Below are 16,930 nucleotides of genomic sequence, written 5' to 3'. Positions count from 1 at the left end.
TGTCTTATGGAGCAAAAAATACAGTACATTCTTTACTCCTTTACCGCAAATCCAATAAAATATGCCTCCAGAACCTTCTAACTTTGTATTTATACATAGTCCTCAACTTCTAATTCACAATAAGGACCAGAAAATTCACTGTTAAGCAATGGGGTTAAGTGAGGCATCCTGGGACCGTTTTTGACATGGTTGTTAAATGAGACATCATGTGATTATGATTTGAAGCTTTCGGCTGGTTTCCCATTACTTGAGGGAAGGTGATGAGGTTGTAAAATGATATCACGTGACTGGAGGACACTACAACTCCCATAAGAGGGAACTGATGGCCAAGTGCCCAGATTGTGATGACTTGCCTGCATGGATATTACAACGGTCATGAATGTGAGGACTAGTCGTAAATCCCTTTTTCAGCACCGTTGCAACTTCAAACAGTCCCCAAATAAATGTCATAAGTCAAAGACCACCTGTAGTTAGGTATGCTAATATTTGGATAGAGAGTACAATATTTTCAGCGAAACAAGAGTAAAAAAGGTTTTAAAAGTAGAAAAATCCCTCCGCCCACCCCCACCCACCCCAACTAAAAGAATTAGAAATGTTTTTGACGTTGTCTGAATTTTCTCTTTTCTGTTTCAGGTTTGGCTCTATTCAGCAGTGCATGTCCTACCATCTCAAATCAATTTTATGCTTCCCAAGTGATCTTTCATAATCAAACCAAATTGTTCCTTGAAATGATTCCCAATAAATGCGTTCTGTGCAAGATAATACATCAGATACAAAATAATACAGCATTTTGACTCAAGATAATGTGTATAGTTTTCTTATTGGAAACCAGCCGACGTTGCGCAGGAATTTATTTATAGGGGGAAAATGTCCGGACCAAATGTAATTTCTAATGTTGGATTTTCCCCCTTACCAAAGGGAGCACCTTTGTGGAGTACTGTGAAGCCCTTACCATGGCAACTCCACCGCACTGCACAGTAGAACCCATTTTATGGCAGTACAGTAGAAGCCATTTTACGGCAGTACAGTAGAAGCCATTTTACAGAACACACTTCCAGAGGGGTTTTAGGGGTGCCTTATTCCCAATATTTTTGTCCAGAGGGTAAGTCATCTGTGTACCAAGTTTGGTTGAAATTGCTCATGGGGTTCCAGAGTTATTCTGGAATACAAACACACACATGTTTAACGGGTGCGTCTTATACTCCGAAAAATACCGTAATATATACAAAGGCCAAGATCCTTAGATGTCTTTAGGTGGATGATGTCTTGTACAATAGGCGGGGGTGGGATCCTACCGGTTTAACAATCAGTTCTCTTGAACCGATAGAATCCCACCCCTGACGAAAGGCATGGGTTCCTAAATACCTGCAGTGAACCTATTAGTTTAATCATCTTGTCTGCTTTGTTGTGCAAAGCATAGAACATAGAATAATAGTTTTGGAAGGGACCTTGCGTGTCTTCTAATCCAACCCCTTGCTCGAGCAGGAGACCCAATACCATTTCAGACAAATGGTGGTCCAGTCTCCTTTTGAAAGCCTCCAGGGATGGAGCACCCTCTCCTTGGTTAGTTTCCACCTATTGTTTCTTGTCTTGCCTTTTCATGAATTAAACGGAGAAACTAATTTCCATACATGTAAAAAAACCCAAAGGTTTCACTTCTATGCGTACATCGATAATCTGCCTGGAACAAAGAGGAAGCAATGTAGCTTGTCATTTTCTCCTGATGATCTCATTGCTGATAACGGTTCCTACTCAACGGTTCCTACTCAGTTCCAATTTAGCAATAGGAAAGCACTGATAGTCTTCTTTGTGGTCAGGAAATGGGTTAAGTCAGTGATGGCAAACCTATGGCACGCGTGCCACAGGTGGCACACGGAGCCATTTGTCAGGGCATGTGTACGCTGGCCAGCTGAGTTCACCCTTTTTTAAAGCCATTTTTCGCCCACCCAAGGCTCCAGAGGCTTTATAGGAGCCTGGGGAAGGCGAAAAGAGCCCCCCCTTCCGGAGGCCCTCCGGAGGCTTCATGAGCTTCCCTGAAGCCTCCGGAGCGCAAAAAAAACGGCCCTACGGGCAAACTGGAAGTTCGGGAACGCACTTCCAGTTTGCTCGGAAGGTTGTTTTGACTGCTTCAGAGGCTTCAGGGAAGCCTTCTGAAGGTCCCTGAAGTCTCCGGAGGGCTGCACGGGGGGCAGGGGAGGCTGTTTTCCCCCTCCCAGGGCTCCTATAAAGCCTCTGGAGCCTGGGGAGGGTGAAAAAAGCATGCAAAAATGGGGGGTCACTTCTGTAGTGCGCGCATGTGCACTGGGGGGTCACGCATTGCATTATAGGTGTGGCACGCCTGCACACGACCCCCCTGTGCTCCCCCCACTTATGGCACGTGAGCCAAAAAAGGTTCGTCATCGCTGGGTTAAGTGGATCCTTTTATGTATTAACCTTCTAGAGAGGATGGGTTTGAAAGATTGGAGGTGAAGCCTTTGAGCTGAAGTTATGATTCAACAAACTGGGGAGAAAAAATGGTTTATTTTTCCATCCAGCATAGAGTTTGTGTTGTGGTCTGTTGGCTGCCAGCCCCTTTGGCAGCCGAATCAGAGGAGGAGGAGGAGGAGGAGGAGGAGGTGGTGGTGGTGGCTTGGGAGTCAGGGCCAGCATCAAGACAATCTGAGAGCTCCAAGGAGGAAGAGGGAATGGAACTGTCAGAGATAGAGGCAGAGGCAGAGCCTGGGCCATCTGTCAGTCCTCAGATGGAGAGTCAACAGCCCCCAGGTGTGGAGGTGGCTGATGAGGAAGAGGAGGAACAGCTAGGTTCAGTGCCTGACGCGTGGATGTGCAGAAGGCAGAGGAGAGGAGAGCAGTGGAAATCCATGGGCCGGTTCTTGGGACAGAAGAGTCACTGCTGCTAGCAAAACCCCACCCTAGCTTTGGGGATAAAAGGCAGGGGACAGAGATGAATAGGTGTGGCAGACAAATGTTCATCTCTCTGCCGGTCCGCCACCGATAGCCTGCGCTTCCGAACTCTGGCTGAAAATTATCAGAATTCTTCTTGGAATTGGAGTGTGTGTGTGTCTGTCTGTCTCTCTCTGCTGCTGGAAGAAAGTGAGCGCACCTTCAGGACTTCTTTTGCAAGTGTGAGAAGAGAGAGTGCGAGTCCTGGTGTGTTGAGCCAGTTCAGGAGGAAAGGGAGTGAGCGTCACTTTGCCCAGGACTTAGAGACTTCGGAGCCTGCTGTGAGAGAGAGCAGCTGCTGGCGTTCCTAATAAAGAGAACGTTTCATTAACTACAAAGGGATTGCCGTGTTTGGGAGCCCTGTCACAACAGTTTGTGTATTTTTTTTGCTGTTGTTCTTCAAAATGTATTGAGCTCCATCTGGTGGACAAACTCATTTTTTTCATTGTTTGGAAAGTTGGCTTTGGTGGTGTTAGAGAGCACCCATTCTCCCATCATTCTGGAAAGAAGCTGCATCCTGAGAAGCCAGACTCCATTTTGTAGCATTCTGAGGTAATAGAAACATCTAGAAAAGTCCAGCTTAGTCCGTGACACACGTTCTTCTGAGGACAAAATCTATATCCCATACATGGTATCCAGAGGGGGTATTCAGCAGCTTCTGACCAGTTCTGGAGAACCCGTAGCAGAAATTTTGAATAGTTTGGAGAACCGGTAAATACCATTTCTGACAGGCCCCACCCCCATCTATTCTCTGCCTCCCGAGTCCCAGCTGATGGGGAGGGAATGAGGATTTTGCAGTATCCTGCCCCTGCCATGCCCACCAAGCCACGCCCACCAAGCCACACCCACAGAACCAGTAGTAAAAAATTTTGAATCCCACCACAGGTGGCATCGCTGTTTCACCTCATCCTGTTCTTTAATAAAGTATCAAGATCTTCATTTATTGTTATGTACTGAACTTTTCTACCATAGACTTGCATTGCTGACTCCTGATTGGCTAAGACGCAGCAGCCTGACGGCGGGAGAATCCAGCTACCTGATTGGTTACACGTCTGACAGCTCGACTATAAAAGAGCTGTCAGCTGTCTTTTGCCGCTGTTTGCCGGTCCGAGATTTGCCATACATCTGAGCTGTTTGTCACTGTTAATAAAGGTTGTGTTAGCTTCAACCTGCCTTGCCTCAGTCCCTGTCTGCCTTGTTCTCCCTACAGAACATTTATAGTCTGGCTTATTGATGTATACAAAGATTTAGCTGCATATCGAGCGACACACAGGGTTCCAAATAGCATTCAAAAGTAAATCAGAGTCCAAGGCAAAGTATTGCTCAAAATTCCAATTTATTAAGAGAGCCACGTTGGCACACATCTGGGAAAACCCGAGTCTAAAAGCTTCCCGGTTTTCTCCACCCAGTTGAAAGTTCAAAATCTTGTCCCCACACCCACAAGTCCATCACATGGTCCAATCTCCCACTGCCACGCTGGCAGTTCCACCCATCCAGTTCCGGTCAGGTGCAGAGGTGCAAAGACAAAGGATGACCTTGGCTTTCTAGAAAGAATTTTGTTATGGCTACATAGCATCAAACTCCGTACAATCCCCCCTCCCAGTTTCCCACAATAGAAAATGCATAGTAGAATAATAGAACAGAATAATTTGTGGCAGGCCAAAGATCCAAAAGAAAAGATGGCTACAGGCCTGACAGTGTAGTGACGACAGAACAGTCCCAGTGGCTGGAAAATGATCGATAGAAAACCAGTTTTAAAATGGGATTCAGAAAATCCAAGAAACTGCAGGAAAGAACACCTTCAGCACATTTACTCCAGAGGAAGAACCCTTTAGTTTATGAAGAAAAGAATTTCCAGCTCATTAATGTTTTTCACCTTTTTTCAGGATGCTGTCAGATGGCTGCATTCAGATATAGCATTTTAGGGTTTTCAAATGGTTTTCAATAAAGCTTAAAATCAAGACTCCAAAGCAAAGTTAGCAGGGTTGGAGTCAGGGGATCCACAAATGTGTTCAGGAAAGAAATCTCCTAGCACTTAGCAAGTTAGTCAAGCCGACTGGTGATACCAAACTATTTAGGGTGGTTCAAACTAAAAAGGATTTGGTGATCTGAGTAAATAAACAAGGGGGAAATGGTGTCACTGGGCACCAAAAAAAAGGGAAAAAAGGAAAGGAAAAAGGAAAGGAAAGGAAAAAGGAAAGGAAAGGAAAACGGAAAGGAAAAAGGAAAAAGAAAAATTTTCAAGGAAAAAAAAAGTTGCCTTTTGAAAAAGTACCTTTAAGGCAACCATGACCTGGATGACTGAGAGTAACCATAGATGAAATGAAAAGAAAAAAGAAGAGGAGAGGAGAGGAGAGGAGAAGAGAGGAGAGGAGAGGAGAGGAGAGGAGAGGAGAAGAGAAGAGAAGAGAAGAGAAGAGAAGAGAAGAGAAGAGAAGAGAAGAGAAGAGAAACAAAAGCACCTGGTAGTGTGTAAACAAGAAAAGCATCTTGCAAATATCAATCCAATTATCGAATGACCTTGAGAAACAGGAGGAAGACTAGGCAAAAGTCAGATAAGAGGCAGCTGAGCCCACAGACAAAATGGGGCATGGCAAACATCTTAGAAGGGACTCTCCCTACTTTAGTTTTTTTTTTCTTGGACTCTAAAGGTGGGCAGGGGGAAAAGATGTACTTGCAGGCTGGGAAGATGCTGTTAATAATGTAACTTTACAATAAAGAGAGAATTGTTACTCCTCCATTTGATTCTAAGTTGTCCTAAGTCCTAGATCCAGCCAATGACCAGGAGACAGTGAATTCTAGTTCCACCTTAGACATGAAATCCAGCTGGGTGGCCTTTGGCCAGGCACTCTCTCTCATCGCAAAATCTCAAACTCAGGTGACAAGCGGGTCAGTCAATTCATGTCACAATCAATGGATCGACACTTAGGTTGATCTGACAAAAAAACCCAAAACATCTAACTCTGTCTGTCCTTGCGGAAAAATGCTAGGAAGAATTTTTTTTTTGTAAAGACCTATCTTACATGAGCAGAAATCCACTTCAGTATTGTGAACTCCAGGCACTTTTCTTTAACATAAACATCTAATTACTTTGCTGGGAAACAGCACAGGTTTCCAGTTGCTATGCTGAAATACCTCTGTAATTATCATTGGATTTGTCAAAGGACGCACCACAGCTGCTTCGTTGTGCTTGATGAAGTGGCAACTGTCTTCAACGAATGCACCTCTCCATAATATTACAAGCTAATAGGATCTAAATAGGAAGCCTTGAAAATTTGGGAGCTCCCTGGAAACCAAACCGGAGGGTAAACTGATCATTAATTTTCACTTTTCCAAATCGGAAGATGGCGACAAGAAAAGGTTCCTAGCAGAAGACGACTCCCGATTCCTCAAAAATATTATCACAGGTCAGAAACAGAATTAATGTATTTGATTTATTTTTCCTAACCCGATTTATTTGCCAAAGATGGACTGATGCAAAATGCACAAGGTGCTGAGCATTAAGAGGACAGAACACAAGTTGAACAATCTGTCACATTGTAATGGCCTACATTAAAACGATAAGGGCGGTTTCATGAAGTAATTCAATATTTTATTTTTAATGCGTACTAATCATTTTGGAATGAAGAATCTTAACATGACTTGCTTTAAAAATCCATTAGCTTTGGATCACATCTAGTGTTGTAGGCTATTGTTTTCAGTAAGTCTTGAAAATGGATCTTCATAGCAGGGAAGTTTATAAAAACTTTAGACTTTGTAGCAGCCTTCTATAGAAATCAATATATAGTAGTTGTTTTTCCGACTCAGATTGAGTGGATACCAATTCTCCAGGTTTAGTCTTACTTTACTATCCTTTATCATTGCTCCCTCTGATTATCACCGAGTAGCACTTATTTCTAAAATGTCTTAGATTTGGGGAAATTACAAAGGCAGATATTTTAAAGTCTGTATTAATACTGCATTCAGTTTTGGTCACCACGATGTAAAATGGAGACTCTAGAAAGAGAGTGCAGAGAAGACCAACAAAGAGGATTAGGGCACTGGAGACTAAAACATATGAAGAACGGTTGCAGGAACTGGGTATGTCTAGTTTAATGAAAAGAAGGACTAGGGGAAACATGATAGCAGTCTTCCAAGATCTTAGGGGCTGCCACAAAGAAGAGGGAGTCAAGCTATTCTCCAAGGCACCTGAGGGTAGAACAAGAAGCAATGGGTGGAACTAATCAAGGAGAGAAGCAACTTAGAACTGAGGAGAAATTTCCTGACAGTTAGAACAATTAATCAGTGGAACAGCTTGCCTCCAGAAGTTGTGAATGCCCCAACACTGGAAGTCTTTAAGAAGATGTTGGATAGCCATTTGTCTGAAACAGTATAGGGTTTCCTGCCTAGGCAGGGGGTTGGACTAGAAGACCTCCAAGGTCCCTTCCAACTCTGTTAATCTATTGTATTGTATTGTGTTCTCTTCTCTTCTCTTCTCTTCTAATGGGCAAGATAACCTTGTTAACAGGATTCATTTGAATGCAAAGTCAAAGCACAAACATGGCACATGTCTGCAATTTTCAAAACATCATGCATTTGTTGTTGTTTTTCACAAGGAAGACTAATTTGAACACATGCACTTCTCAGTTTCTTCCACCTGACTCTTTAATTTACCTTGCAGGGTTTGTGGTGGATATTTAAGGTTTCCATCCTGGGCCAATTACCATTCAACATCTTCGTCTATGGAGATTCTCCATCACCCAGATCAATGTTGTCCCAAATAGGCTTTTTCAAGAGGCAACTGGACTTCAACTAGAGTTGAAGTCTACCAGTCATACAAGGGCCATCGTTTCCCAGCCCTGTCACACATAGATGGTTAGCTGATGCCTGCTTGATTTTGTCTTTCTCTGGAAGCTTAAAACAATTTCAGGTGAGGGAACTGGATGGGAATCCTCTAGAAGGGGTGTCAAACTCAATTTCATTGAGGGACGCATCAGGGTTGTGTTTGACCTTGGGGTGCCAGGGTGTGTGTGGCCAGCTCAACATCACACATATTGGGGGTGTCTGTGGGGGCCCAAGCACTCTGCCAGTGAGAACGGGCTCCTGAGCTCTGTTTTTGGCTGCAAAGGCCACCTGCAACCCCCTGCCAGTGAAAATGGAATCGGGAGGACCACCTACAGCCCTACCGAGCGCCGGTTTCGCTGGCACAGCCACCACAGACCAGTCCTTCACTGTTTCCAGGGCAGCCCTATGGGCCAGATCTAAGCACCCTAAAGGCCGGATTTGGCCCCCAGGCTTTGAGTTTGAGAACCCTGCTCTAGTAAATAATAGGATTGGAGATAAGCAGGAGACTGTGAGTTCAAATTTCTCCTGAGCCATGAAAGCCAGCTTGGAGACTTGGGCCAGTGTCTCTCTCTCTCTGTGTCTCTGTCTCTCCCTCCCTCCCTCCCTCCCTCCCCCCTCCCTCTTTTAGCCTAATTCAATTTACAGGGTGGTGGTTGTGGGGAAAATGGGAGAAGGAACGTGTGTTGGACACAGAGGTGGATTCCTACCGGTTCGGACTGGTTCGGTCAAGTAGGTTGTAACTCGGCCGGCCACGCCCCCAAATTGGTGCTATCGGCGGCACAGTAAGTGCCGCCATCTTGTTTTTTGCTTCTGCGCATGTGCAGGAGCAATTTTTTTACTACTGTGCATGCGAAGCGCATCCCTGAAGCGAATTCCTGAACGAACTGGCAGTAACAGAAGCCGGAACCAACCCCTCTCGTTGGACATATTTGCTGCCTTGAATTATTTGTAAAAATAATAATAAAGGCGGGATACAAATAAAATAAAATGGGCGGAGGTGTTGGAAGGGACAGAAATAGTGAGGGTTTTCCTAGAATATGAAACAGAAAAAAGGCAGAAATATCAGAATTGTTTCCAAAGACGGGACAAGAAACGATCAATTGAAAGATAATTTTCTAAGCATTCCCAATCATCACATCTTGTATTCCATCTATACCAAGTTTTGTTTCTCCTCCTACCATCTTCTTTTGTTTTTTTTCCCCCTTAAGTTTTTTTTTCCACTTGACTGAAACAAAAATTTACTTCCTCATCAGAAAAAAATATCTAGCCAATTGTTTAGTAGGGTAATCATCAGCTGTCATTTTAAAAACGCAAAAGCAGGAGTCAGCTAGTGGGCAGAGTTTATTACAGCTCGGAAAACAGAAGCCAAAAGAGGAAGAAGAGGAGGGGAAAAAAAGGCTTGAAATCTTGTTTTGTGTGATAAAGCAAAGACACATCGGAGTAGGATTCATATCCTAATAGGAGAGAATTCTTAAAGGGAAGATAGAAAGAAAACCAGAGAGTTTTCTTTTGAGTTTAATGGAAAAAGACTTGGGAAGAGAGAAAAAATTGGAACTCTGATGTTATATATGTTGACGGCTGCAAGATTATTTTTGGCACTGAAATGGAAGATCACCTCAAGCCCCACCACGGAAGAAATGGCTGCAAAAACTGATGGAGTTAGCTGAGGTGGTTTAAATTGACTGTTTTGATCGAAGAAAAAGATATAAATATTTTCCTTTCTACTTGGAAACCGATCCTGGACTTTGTGCTTGGGGTGGAAAACAATGAAAATTTGATGTTGGGTTTTACCGATCAAATGGATTTGTTGTTATAGAAAAGGCTAGTTTATACTATTATGTAACAGTAAAAACTTGAGGTTAGATGTTAATGCCTTATTCTGCTGCACCAAAGGCTGTTGTAAGTCAATGCATTTTTTTTCTTTTTCCCCTTGCTTTCCCCCCACTATTTCCCTTTTCCCTTCCCAAATTCCCCTACTATTTACTTTTGTATTCTCTTTGCATGCTATATTATAAAATAATAAAATTATAAAAACTGTATAATAACCATAATAAAAAAAGAAATCTTCTTTTGCTTGAAATCTTTCTGCCTTTGCTTTTGTATCTATTTTAAACTAATAAAAGTTTTCCAAGTTTTTATCTCCCTGTATCAAATTTGCTTATTGAAAGACCCTCTTGTGACATTTGCATTATATTACAGAATGCGAATCCGCCTTTTTTTTAAAAAAAAATGGGGGGAGCAGATTCAAAAATAACACAAATATAAAAGCATTTTTACAGAGGAAGCTAAGGAGGAATTAAGCATTTCATTTCTAATTCTCGCCCTTACATCTTCCCAATGTCTAGATTTTGAAATGCTTGTTTATTTTTATTTATTGGATGTCTATACTGTCTACTACAATTTAAAGAGGAGAAAGAAAAAGAAAACACAGTATTTTCTGTGGCCGTGAAGAATCATAGCTGCTTGCAGTACAGCTGATACAGCACCAGGAGGCAAGGCAAGAAGATGGATGGAAGCTAATCAAGGAGACAAGCAACTTGGAACTTCCTAACAGTGAGGGCAATTAACCAGTGAAACAGCTGGACTTCAGAAGCTGTGGATGCTCCATCACTGGAGAATTTAAAGAAAAGACTGGATCTATCGGAAATGGTATAGGGTCTCCTGCTTGAGAAGGAGCTGGACTACAAGACCTCCAAGATCCCCTTCCAGCTCTATTCAGATTGATTGGTTGGTTGATAAGACACTCTGCAGATATTAAATGATGCTTCCATCCCTTACAGTTGTTCCTATAAGACTATTTGTTAATAGCACAGCATGGAAAAGCACCTTTGGGATAACCATGATTTGATGATTGAGAATCTTCATAGACAAAAAAAAAAGGAAGATGTAGGATAAAAAGTAACTCTTAACGTACTAGAATACTAGATGTCTTTGACTATCAGCAATGGGACAGAGCATTGGTCAATTTAGTGTGCTTTCAGAGAGAGAGATAAGCCAATGGCTTGCCGGCAGCCACCCAGTTTCAAGATCCCAAAGCACAGGGACTAGAATCAAAGGAGGAAGGAGCAACTGACTGAGTGCACTCACAGAGGGAGCCACTCTCAAAACAACAGAGAACAATTAGACATTCAGAATGGCTCTGTCCCAGGTTGAGAGAAAGATTCTCACAATACCAATTTGTGTATCAGAAAGACTTCGTCCAGAGCTGAATCTAGCAACCCGATCAGTGGTGGAATTCTAAAGTTTTTACTACCGGTTCTGTTTGCATGGCAGGGAAAGGAAACTGCGAAATCCACATTCCCTCCCCACTCTCAAACTTTCTGCTACCGGTTCTCCAGAACCTGTCAGAACTGGCTGAATACCACCTCTGAACCAGATCCCACTCTGTGAAGTTGGGACTGAGACCACAATCTACCCAACTTGTTAATTAATCTCTTCTCTTTTTGATTCTCTCTTTTTTTCCCTCCTTAGAATATTGTCCACCATGAATGTTCAACCAAAGGTTGTCACTCAGCCACAGGTGGGGGCAGCCCAGCCCAAGGCAAACAACTGGCAAACGGACGTATGCGACTGCTTTAGTGACTGTGGAGTCTGTAAGTGGGGTTTTACAAAGCCTTCTTGAGAAGATTGGGCTGAATATTCTTCTGGATTGGATAGGTTGCAGAAATAGATTATTCTTTATAATTTGAGCAATGGGTGTTTAATTATTGAACAGCCCCCTGGATTGGAATTAGGATGGCTTCTATACTATTAAAAGTTGTTTATAAAACTTTAAAATTTTACATGAAGGTGATGACCAGGCTGAGCCCGAGGGTGGGGTCTAACGCACCATCAGTTGGGAATTGCTATGCTCTCACAGGAGATCTAAATCCAATCCCCCATGAATTCTGTTGACTCTTATTTAGCACCAATGTCCCTTCACCATTAGTTCAGATTCTGGTATAAAGCATGAAGTAAACTCTATTCTAACGGGACACGGTGACTTAGTGGCTAAGATGCTGAGCCTGTCAATCAGAAAGTTTGGCGGTTCAAATCCCTACTGCCACGTAATGGAGTGAGCTCCCCTTAATTGTCCCAGCTTCTGCCAACCTAGCAGTTCAAATGTAAAAAATGCAAGTAGAAAAATAGGAACCACCTTTGGTGGGAAGGTAACAGCATTCCGTGTACCTTTGGTGTTTAGTCATGCCGGCCACATGACCACAGAGACATCTTCAGACAGCGCTGGCTCTTTGGCTTTGAAACGGAGATGAGCACCGTCCCCTAGAGTCAGGAACGACTAGCACATATGTGCAAGGGAAACATTACCTTTACCTTTAAACTCTATTCTGGCACATGGTTTCTTGCGCCGGAAGCTACACACCTGAAGAATTATGCTAAAAGGATTTTTTAAAGAAAAGAATATGATGTTCTCATTATGTTTTGAATTTTAATATTCGTAATAAGGGACAGTTGCAGCTTTCCGAGCTTGGCTGTTGTCTTGCACATGTTTAATTACCCAGGTAGGGAATATCATCAATGCTAGGACAGCATCCATGTTAGTACTAAAGCTGTGACTTACTTGGGTAAAGAACCATCTGCAACAAAACAACCAAGTTCAGAGAATATCAGGGACATAACAGTTCAGATGTGAGTTACGTACATTCTCTTCTATTGTCAATTGTCAGGCACAATTAATCAGATCCATGTGCGCGGAACTCAGTTAGCTATTTTATTACTCAAGCCTATAACATAGGAAGCTTCTCAGACTGGTGGTTTGCACCTGGGTCAGACTAGATAAGTTTAAACAACATTCTGAGAAGATCAGACTTCATTCTCTTATGTCCATGTACGGATTCCAGATTAGTTCCCTGTTTGATTCCACTCCCTGGCTTAGCCAGTCTCTTTCCGACAGTAATTTATTTAATTCTACAATGGAGTGTGTTAGATTGGGTAATGGATAGGCACACACAGGCTCAACGGTAACAACAGCTCTTTATTAAGTACAACAAGTGAGAACAATCCAGTGAAGGTTGAGTCTGACAGCAGCCCTTTTATAGGGAGCTGTCAGACCCTTCGACCGATAGGATTAAACCTCTGTTCCCGCCGGAACAGAGGACCTTGGTGGAAACCACTGTAGTTAGAGCAAGTATCTAACAGAGTGTGATTTTCATTTAATGTGGTTTGTAAATGAGTTTTTTTCAGCCTTCCCCCATGCTAGGTGATGTTTTAACTAGCACTTTCATTTGCAGTTTTGATGTTGCAGAAACAGTATAATTTGCACTTTCTGGTTCATAAATCTTATGTCATTCAACACTGTGCCAAAATATTTCTACAGGGTCCTTTTCTTCCTCTCTATAGGTCTCTGTGGAATGTTCTGCTTCCCTATTTTGTCATGCCAAGTTGCCACAGCTATGAATGAATGTTGTTGCTGTGGCGGATCTGTGGCCCTGCGAGCTGTCTACAGGACAAAATACAATCTCCCTGTAAGTAGATTATCTTGCCTAAGACTAGACAAACTTCAGGTTTATAAACTCAAGTTAAAACCAAAAAGTTAGAATCTTAAGAAGTACTCGTGAAATTGGAGAGAAATACCAGTTCAGAAAGGGACTGGGGCAACCAACTTGCCTTGTCATGGCCAACTCATCATGGGCCAACTTGCCAAGGGAAAATTCAACAATGCAATTTAATTATTTAAAATAACTATTTTAATTTTTGTATTCACATTTCCTTTTGTCCCTCCTTTGGCATCCTTTTTCAGTTATTCTTTTCTATCATTTCTTCAATACCGTGTTTCCCTGAAAATAAGACAGGGTCTTATTTTCTTTTGACCCCCACCCCCTCGAAATAAGCGCTTGGCCTTATTTTCAGGGAGGTCTTATTATTTTTGAGGTGCAGGAGGCGGTGAGCGTGGTCACTTCGTGGCTGCTGCTGTGTTGCAATATTTTCAGGGAAGGTTTATCTTCGGGGGAGGGCTTATTTTAGTGCATGCGCTCAAAAGCCCGATTGGGTTTATTGTCTGGGGAGGTCTTATTTTCAGGGAAACAAGGTATTAGTGTAATTCTTGTCCATGGGGAAGTTGTCATGCAGTGAGTTGGCTGCCGTGAGTTGGCCATGGCAAGTTGGATGTGGCAAGCTTTTCTTAGACCCCCTCAGAAAGGCAGTGCGTGCACAATCTGGAAATTTGTGGGAGGACAAACCTGACCTAGGAAGTGAACAGATAATTCTTTCATTTGTTATCTGCAGGAGACCATAATCTTTCATAATTATAGGAATGAAAATGAAAATGACACTTGTCCCATGCCAAACGTAACTGTCACATCTACCTGGCCCACAAGGATGGGAAGGCAGAATATTTTACATGTCCCGTGGATTAAGCATTGTCACCTGTGGGACCATGAAAAAAGACCTTCTCAGTGGTGGCCCTTCGTTGCCCCTCCCTACCCTGCTGCTTTGTAGCTTTGAACTATCACTAAACAAACTGTTGTGGCTCAAGGGCTGCCTGTAGTTTGCCATCCAACATAGAGTTAGCTTTTCATGATTCCATATCTCTACATCAGGGGTGTCAAACTCAAGGCCCGGGGCCTGGCTTTGGCCTGCAGGCTGCTTAGATCTTGTTAAATCTCGCACTGAGGAGACTGAGGCAGCTGTAATGCAACACGTTTATTGGTTTTTAACAACTGACAGGAACGAACAAACACGAGCCGTCTGACAGCTATTTATACTCGCAGCTGTCAGACAGCGAACCAATAGAATTCAACCAATTCTCCCGCCGGCTGGAGCGCGCGCCTGGACCAATCAGAGAGGCTTCCCTGAACGCCCTCTGCTGGCCAGGCTCGTCAATATATAACAGATCTGGCCTATGGAGCCATCCTGGAAACGGCAAAGAAGCAGCCCAGGATGCCTCTGCAGCCCTGCCGAGCTTCATTTTCACTGGGAGAGGATTGCAGGAGGCCATCACAGCTGAAAATAGAGCTCAGGAGCCTGTTTTCTCTGGCAGAGCGCTTGGGCCATCATAGGTGCCACTGAGACGAGTGACGTTGAGCTGGTTATGCCCATCCCAGCCACACCCACCCCAGGCCCCCAAGGTCAGGCACCACCCTGATGTGGCTCTCAATGACATTGAGTTTGACCCCCCCCTGCTCTACCTCGTGATTTTGTTGAAAAAGTTATTGATTCATTGGGTTTCTTCTCTTTTCTTTTTTTTTGCCACAATTTTTTTTTATTTTTAATTTTCAAAACAAACATAAAGAACCCTCTTCTTTACATACTGTAGAAAGTGTATCAGTTGGTTACAAAAAGCTTTTGTGCATCTCTTCCACCATCATCAAGTTTAGTTCATATTAACTCTAGTATTTTAACTATCTAGTATTGAATATTTATTGTCTGTACACCGCCCCGAGTCCCTTCGGGGAGAGGGGGCGGTTTATAAATTAAATAAACTAAACTAAACTAAACTCAGGTGTTTATACATATTACCATCATCATACCTCCACTTTTATTTGACTATAATTATTTAAACGTCCTTCATCATAAAATATACCAAAATTTAGTACATAACCACATACTGGCATTTCCTTTACTATTTCTAAAATCCTCCATTAACATTGAATCCTTATGTCCTATTCTAGCTAAACATCCGTAATATTTAATAACAAAGTTTTCTAATCCTCCTTTCCAAATCACTGTTTACAATTTGCATCCAGTTTCCTTATATTATACCCATACATATATATGAATTGTTATCATTATCCTTTCTTTATTTGACTATATCCTTTATCATAACATTTCCCCCCTAATAATCAAATCTTAACTGTGTCTAATTTAATTCTTTTTTATTGTTATTATTGTTATTAACCTTTATATATAATCCAAAAGGATTTCTAGCCTTCCCTTCAAGGTTATCATTCAATATTCATATCCAGTTATTGCTTATCATAACACTACGCATTGTGTACATCAGTGACGTGCGGTGAGGTTTATGGCTGGTGAGGCACTGAGACAGTGGTGGGTTTCAAATTTTTTTAGACTTGTGGACTTCCACTCCCAGAATTCCACAGCCAGGCATGCTCAGTTCCAATTTAAAGCAACCGCATTTGTTTTTCTCCTTTGCACCCTCTACCATGAGGCAGGAGAACTGCATGCCTCATCTACATCAGGAATTTTTAGGCTTTTAACCCTTGCTTAACACTGCTCGAGTGATCATAAAACGCCTAAAGTCAGACTAGATGAGGCATGCAGTTCTCCTGCCTCATAGTAGAGGGCACTTTTTTAGAGGCTTTTTTAAACTGTTAAGCAGAGTCATCCACGGTGAGGCAGCAACTAGCTCAGCCTGACTTCAGCTCTCGCCTTTTTCCTTTTACATTTTCTTTTCTTTTCATGATGACAGTGGTGGGGCTGTGCCTCCCCTGCCTCCCCTGACTGCACGTCACTGGTGTACATTATTATCATTATCAATTTTTTATTTAACTATTTCTTCTCTTTTCAACAGGGATCTATCTGTGGGGACACCTGCATTGTGGGGTGTTTCCCCATGTGTTCTCTCTGCCAAGTCCAGAGAGATATCAAGAAAAGGAAAGAAATGGGGATATTCTAGAAGACTTCATCCTAAGCGCCTTTACACTCCTCCTTTTTTCATTAGAATTCTGAGAAGTAAGATGCAGGAGAGTAGTTTGCAGGAAGAACCATTATTTAGAGGCATCCTTGCTTTATAATTCTAAGCAGGGGTGGGCTTCAAAAATTTTAGCAAGGGGTTCTCTGCCCGGTTGCTGGGTGGGCGTGGCCATGGTGGGTGTCGCCTAGTCAGCCTCTTGCACCACAGCGGGGGAGGGGGCCTTTTTGTCTTCTCTGGGCTTCGGAGGCTTTGTTCGAGCCTCCGAGAGGGCGAAAACGACTCTCTGGGCTCCAGAGGCCCTCTGAAAGCCAGAACGGGCCTATTTCCGCCCTTCCTGAACTTCTGGTAGCCCTGTTTTTCGCCCTACTCGAGCCTCCATGCACACCCTGCACTTACCTACATCCCAAATGGGCCGCATGGGGACTCCTTGGAAGGGCGGGGTGGGGTGGGTGGGGCCAGCCAGGAGTGGGATTTGGGGGTTCTCCGAACCGCACAGAATCTTGAGGTTCTCCTGAATCCACGCGAACCCCCAGCAGCCCACGCCCTGCTTCTAAGCATATTCTTAACCCAGAA

The 16,930-nt window shown here is 43.1% G+C and overlaps 2 protein-coding genes across 3 annotated transcripts in view; both read left to right on the top strand.

The window, feature by feature from the left end:
• LOC309395785 (uncharacterized protein) overlaps positions 1–770 on the top strand; it is a 31,489-nt gene extending 30,719 nt beyond the window's left edge. The window contains exon 9 of the mRNA XM_081960318.1: positions 634–770. The gene's annotated coding sequence lies outside the window, so the exon portion shown is untranslated. The remainder of the gene's footprint in view (positions 1–633) is intronic.
• A 5,084-nt stretch (positions 771–5,854) lies between these two features.
• On the top strand, positions 5,855–16,773 carry LOC309395347 (placenta-specific gene 8 protein-like). Of its 2 annotated transcripts, none has more exons than XM_081959504.1 (4): positions 5,855–6,350; positions 11,239–11,360; positions 13,105–13,229; positions 16,235–16,773. In XM_081959504.1, exons 2-4 carry the CDS (start codon positions 11,252–11,254, stop codon positions 16,337–16,339), a joined length of 339 nt encoding a protein of 112 aa, XP_081815630.1. In that variant the 5' UTR covers positions 5,855–6,350; positions 11,239–11,251; the 3' UTR covers positions 16,340–16,773. The 2 variants fall into 2 exon arrangements, with proteins under 2 accessions (XP_081815630.1, XP_081815629.1); XM_081959503.1 differs by lacking the exon at positions 5,855–6,350 and adding an exon at positions 9,127–9,666.
• The last annotated feature ends 157 nt before the right edge of the window (positions 16,774–16,930 follow it).

This window comes from Natrix helvetica, assembly GCF_964273705.1.
Source record: "Natrix helvetica genome assembly, chromosome: 7".
Taxonomy (NCBI): Eukaryota; Metazoa; Chordata; class Lepidosauria; order Squamata; family Natricidae; genus Natrix; species Natrix helvetica.
The sequence above is the reverse complement of the archived record's forward strand: the minus strand, read 5'-3'. Positions and strand labels throughout refer to the sequence as shown.